Source organism: Bombyx mandarina, chromosome 15, assembly GCF_030267445.1.
Source record: "Bombyx mandarina strain Sakado chromosome 15, ASM3026744v2".
Taxonomy (NCBI): Eukaryota; Metazoa; Arthropoda; class Insecta; order Lepidoptera; family Bombycidae; genus Bombyx; species Bombyx mandarina.
This window is the reverse complement of record NC_143221.1, coordinates 17460934-17466945: the sequence shown is the minus strand read 5'-3', so window position 1 is coordinate 17466945 and position 6012 is coordinate 17460934. Positions and strand designations below refer to the sequence as shown.

At 38.0% G+C, this 6012-nt stretch overlaps 1 protein-coding gene across 1 annotated transcript; it reads left to right on the top strand.

The window, feature by feature from the left end:
- Positions 1 to 470: 470 nt before the first annotated feature.
- On the top strand, positions 471 to 4735 carry LOC149501562 (uncharacterized). The gene is given in 2 exon segments (XM_089732800.1): positions 471 to 1627; positions 1630 to 4735. Coding segments are annotated over 2 exon segments (3849 nt in total). The 5' UTR covers positions 471 to 849; the 3' UTR covers positions 4701 to 4735.
- Positions 4736 to 6012: the final 1277 nt, after the last annotated feature.

Below are 6012 nucleotides of genomic sequence, written 5' to 3'. Positions count from 1 at the left end.
CGTCCCATAGCTCAGGCGTTGTCTCTAGATAGTGGAATCTACATTCACCTATTTTGGGATATAGAAAACCCTTATATTATTAGTTCCAGTAACAAATGTACTCTTTAGTGGACTAGCATTTTAAGCATGCACGGATAAGCATCTTCCCTTTTTCTAGCGCGAAACAGTCTGGCGTTCCGATTAGTTCGCGTATTCAAAAAATAACAAGTACTGTGACTCCCCTGTGAGGGAAAGTGTTCCAGATTTTTGCGTCATTCCTTTGAACCTACCAAGACGCATCGATAGGTGATCCATGAACTCAACTTATCGTTTATGATAGTGATAAAAAAACACGTGTGGCACTTGGGACTGTCACGGTAAAGCTATTGTATAGCATTTTTTATCAATTTATGCAATTATAATTAGACAATAATAATTTAATACTAAAACAATAATAACATAAGACCACGGTATATTTATAAATTCCGGTTCCGGTTGTCGATCAGTCAATACGCACGTCACAGAGCTCCGCGGAAAATTAAAAATAAACAGTGTAAAAAAGTGCCAACAAAGAGTGTCATACGAACTATTGTTTACAACAAAGAACAAAATACACGATTAGCAAAAATTACAGAAAAGTGTTAAATTGTGAGAACAAATCAACCACATATTGTAATAATTCTACCCTACAAAAATACTGTGAAGTGTCATCTGATGCAAATTGTACATAGACTACAGAGTGGAAACTACAGTACCAACATAACAAACATCGAAACAAGTGCTGCCACAGCAAAAAAAGTGCTGCCATTACAAAACCAGTGTTGTCACAGCGAAACAAGTGCTGCCATAGCAATATAAAAAATACCAAACATGGAGAAAAGTATGGAAATTCTATTGGCAAAATTAGATGAAAAGTTAGACCAACAAACTAAACTTATAACAACTACAGTAACACAAAATGTCATGGCAGCACTAGACGAAAAGTTTAAAGCGATCACCGAAGAAAACACCCAACTGAAAAATAAAATAAGTGAGCTAGAGTTAAAATTGAAATTCGCTGATAAGGAGAAGCGCAAAAATAACCTTGTCTTTTTTGGCATCGAGGAAGGAAAAGCAACAACAGAAACGGAGCTAGTAGACTATATAAAAGACATTATACTGGAAATGGGAGTACATTTTGAAACCTTCGAAATTAATAATACTTACAGGATCGGTAAAAAAGAGCTCGATAAAAATCGCCCTGTTGTAGTCTCACTCACAACTACATGGAAAAAACACATGATTCTGCGAAATAGACGTAACCTACAAGAAGGTATAAATATCAAAGAGGACTACCCTAAAGAAATAATAGAAAAACGTAAACAACTACAGCGGCAAGTTGAAGAGGAAAAGAACAAAGGGAATATAGCGTTCATCAAATACGACAAACTGATAATAAAGAAAACACATGAAAGCAACAGAGAAAAGAGGAAACGAGAGACTTCAAGATCACCGAAAACACCATCACAAAAGAAAGTCAATGCAAGTAATACTCAAAGTACATCGACCACCCTGAACAACGCCTCTTCTAAAACCGCGACAAAGGAAACAATGCGCCCAAATATACTGAGCTATATAGAGCGCGGGAGATCCGCTTCATTATCAAATCCCTCAAAAAACTAATATGCGGCACCCGGATCCAAACAATCCCAACAACCACATTACCAAACACAACATTTATAACAAGCACCCCAAGCCGGCTTGTCACCGTGGGGGAAGAAGACAAACACCCTCCATCTAAATCAAAATATTGCAACTCGAAACAACCTAATGCAAACCTATCCAGAAAAAATATGCACAAAAAGAAAACAATACAGACAAAACAAGATAAAAAGAACACCGAACATAAAAATATACATGTCTGCACACTGAATACTCGGACACTAAGAACGGAAGAGAGCCTAAAAGAATTAGAAATAGCCATATCCAACATAAAATGGGACATAATAGGCATCAGTGAGATGAGAAGGCCAGGAGAAGGAATAGAAGAGAGGAACGACTATATCATGTTTCACAAAGGAGAACACACCGGACAAAAAGGAGTAGGCTTCCTTATTAAGTCTAGGCTGAAGAAAAACATTATGGGTTTTGAAGGAGTATCTGACAGAATTGCGATAGCTCATTTAAAATTTCCGGAATACAAAAAAAATTGGGCCATCTTCCAAATATATGCCCCAACAGAACAAGCAGGGATATCAGACATAGAATATTTTTATGAGAGTATCGCAGAAGCAATAAAACCGCACTACAATAACAATATAATAATCATGGGCGACTTTAACGCACAGGTTGGAGAAAGACAAAATGGAGAAGAATCCACAATCGGGAAGTTTGGGCATGGCAAAAGAAGCCAAAATGGACAGAAACTAGTAGAGTTCATGATGGAAAATAACCTTATTTTAATGAACTCACGTTTTCACAAAAGGACTAAAAGCAAATGGACGTGGTCCTCCCCAGGTGCAAAATTCAAAACTGAAATAGATTTTATTATAACTAACAAAGCAAGCGCGTTCACAGATACCAACATAGTTAAAAACCTTAACTTTAACACAGACCACCGTATGGTGAGAAGCTGCCTAAGCTTAAACCAATCCAAAAGATCCAGGAAAAACCTAGCAAATAATAATAAGCTGTATCAAATGTCAGAACACAGTCATTCCATTAATTCTCCCACAACAGAATCACTCAAAGAAATTATTGCTTCCGACGCAGAAACTGGGATTAAATACAGAAGATTACAAAACAAATTGAAAGAGATGCTAGTCAGCAAACCCAGGAGCAAAGAAAGCTATTTAAGCAAGGAGACACTAGAACTATTGGATAAAAGAAGAAGACTAATATCAAATAAAGGGGATAAAGAAAGACGCCAAAAAATTGCAAACCTTAGCAAGAAAATTAAGGGGAATATAAGAAAAGACCGTAGAGAGAAAAGAAATAGTGTTTTAGAAGAAAATATAAAAAGAACAGGAGGAACAAAAAAGGCTCTGAAGCAACTAAGCGAACATGGGAAAGAATGGATATTGAAACTGAACCAACGCGAATCTAACTTAATTAACCGACTCTCAATACTGAAACTAGCCACGGACTATTACCGCCTATTGTATTCTGATAAATTAGGTTCAGGGTTGGACACAACTCCGGAAGTTTACGAACCAAATGAAAACAAAGTAGACGAAGTGCCAGAGATCCTTGCCCCAGAGGTAACCAAGGCAATAAAATCCCAAAAACTCGAGAAAGCTCCAGGGCCGGACAAGATAGCTAACGAAATGCTTAAGGGAACTTTAGAGGAAATCAGTCCTGTGCTGGCAAAACTCTTCAATGAAATCCTACAAACAAGGCAAATCCCAGAAGAATGGACCGAGTGTCACATAATTTTACTACATAAAAAAGGCACTAGAGACGAGATTGGGAACTATAGGCCAATTTCTCTAATATCAAACATATATAAAGTATTTGCTAAAGTGATCCTGGAAAGAATATCATTAACGCTAAATGAAAGCCAACCCGCAGAGCAGGCAGGATTCAGAAAAGGCTTCAGCACAATAGATCATATTCACACAATAAAACAGTTGATACAGAAGTATAATGAATACAATAAACAAATATACTTGGCGTTCATAGATTACTCAAAGGCATTCGATAGCCTCAGGCACCAATACATATGGCGGAGTCTTGAACAACAAGGAGTCCAGAGCAACTATATAGAAATACTCAAGAGTATATATAAATCTAGCAAGGCCAGTATCAAACTTGAATCAACAGGAGAGTCATTTCCTATCAAAAAGGGTGTACGCCAAGGCGATCCTCTCTCCCCTACACTATTTAACGCCGTACTCGAGCACATCTTTAGACAGCTAAACTGGGACCACTTAGGTCTAAATATAAATGGAGCTCGCCTAAACCACCTAAGATTTGCCGATGATTTGGTGCTTCTTGAAGAGAATCCTGCGGCAATAGAACTAATGATGCAGAGCCTAGCCAATATAAGTAAGGAAGCTGGTCTGGAAATCAATGCCAGTAAAACAAAATTGATGACAAACTCAAGGGAAATAGACATTATGGTAGATGGCATCAAGATCGAATATGTCAAAGAATATAATTACTTAGGCCAGATTATATCCCCTTCAGATGTAATGACCAAGGAAATAACCAGGCGAATAGCCCAAGGTTGGAGAAAATACTGGTCACTGAAGGAAATAGTGAAAAGTAAGGATCTAGGCAATCACATCAAAAAGAAAACATTCGAGACCTGTATTCTACCAGTTCTTACTTATGGCTGTGAAACTTGGTCATTGACACTTAACCACAGGGAGAAGCTAATAAAATGCCAACGTGCCATGGAAAGAAGCATGCTAGGGTTAAAAATCAAAGATAGAGTCAGGAACGTAGACATAAGAACAAGAACGAAACTCACAGACATTCTCACCCGGATAGACGTCCAAAAATGGAGATGGGCTGGGCATATGCTACGCCACCCCACTAACAAATGGAGCAAGCAAGTCACCCTCTGGCAACCAAGAGACGGCAAACGAAGTAGGGGTCGTCAAATCAGGAGATGGGAAGATGACTTGAAGCAGACAGCGGGACCATTCTGGCTGAGAGTAGCAAGGGATAGGACCCATTGGAAGGAATTGGAGGAGGCCTATGCCAAAAGGCACACCGAACTTAGGGACCTCTTGTAACCCTATGTTTAGGAATGAAAAGGCTATTATTATTATTATTATTATTATTATTATATTTATAAATATTAACTAAAGCAAAACATTAACTGTCCCCTTCACACTCATAAGCTAGACCGCGCGAGAGAGAGATGGACAGACTTTTTATGATGCGCATGCAGTGCGACGTCACGCCGCGCGCTTATTCACAAACACTACACAAGCGCAACGTGTGAATGTGTTGAACGCGAGCTACATGGTAGGCGGAGAGGTGTTAGGTTGTTTTCGTTACGGAATTTCTTGATTCGGTCGCCGCGCTCAAAGCCCGCGATAAAATCTATGCAATAGCTTAAAAGAAAAATATGAGAAAATTCGTCATAGTGTGCAGCAGTCGAACCTCTTAAATTACTTTTTTTTATTAAATTTTAATTTAATGCACCGTGAACACATGTGCCACGAAAGATACTTTAAAGTTTCAAAATTTTATGAATTTTGAAAACTCACGAGCTCCCAAAACGCCCTCCTAGAATTTTAAATCAAAATATCAAATGTAATTGGCGCTTCAGTTTGAGAACATGACGGTCGTCTGATCGTTCACCCGTGTAATTTGGATTTAAGGTCGCTTCGATTGCAAACGATATTCACACATCGTCTCATACAGAAAAATATCTGAGAGTTTAATATTATTCTCGTGCCGTCTTTTGTCTTTCATGTTCGATCAGAGAACCTGGAAGTGACATGTATAACTTCAATTATTAAGTCTAACCTTATATTTATCAGTTACAAATCTCTTCCCTACCAGCTAGGTCAGTACCACCAATAAGTATCATTGGTTTTTTGGCACCAGAACATTGGTCTATTGGCCTCGGACGAATGATGAAGAACTAGCTATTAGTATTCGCGTATATGAGTATTCGCTGAATAAAACCGGCTTATTAATAATTATATTTGCACTTAGGTGTTTTAAGTAATACCTTTATCTTGGGCAAGCAAAAAGAAGTCCCGATGTAATGATATCGTCTTATTACTGTTCATGTATTAACGAGAAGCATTTTTAAACGATATATGGATAGAAATATTATGAGCTAACCCTCTGTCTGTCGTCAATGACTGGCATCGACAATGACATTGAAGTTCATCCGAATGCTATAATAATACAGCTCTGTGTTGTCTCTTTGCTCTCTATTTTCGGCTGGAGCTGAAAACTTTGGGACAAGTCTTTATGACATAACAGGGTCAGAAATCTTTTTGACATAAAAACTGCTCTTTTTCTTCAGTTTTGGTCTCTGGAACTATAACAATATCTCTAATTTTTGAGTTCAAGTGATTTCCGATT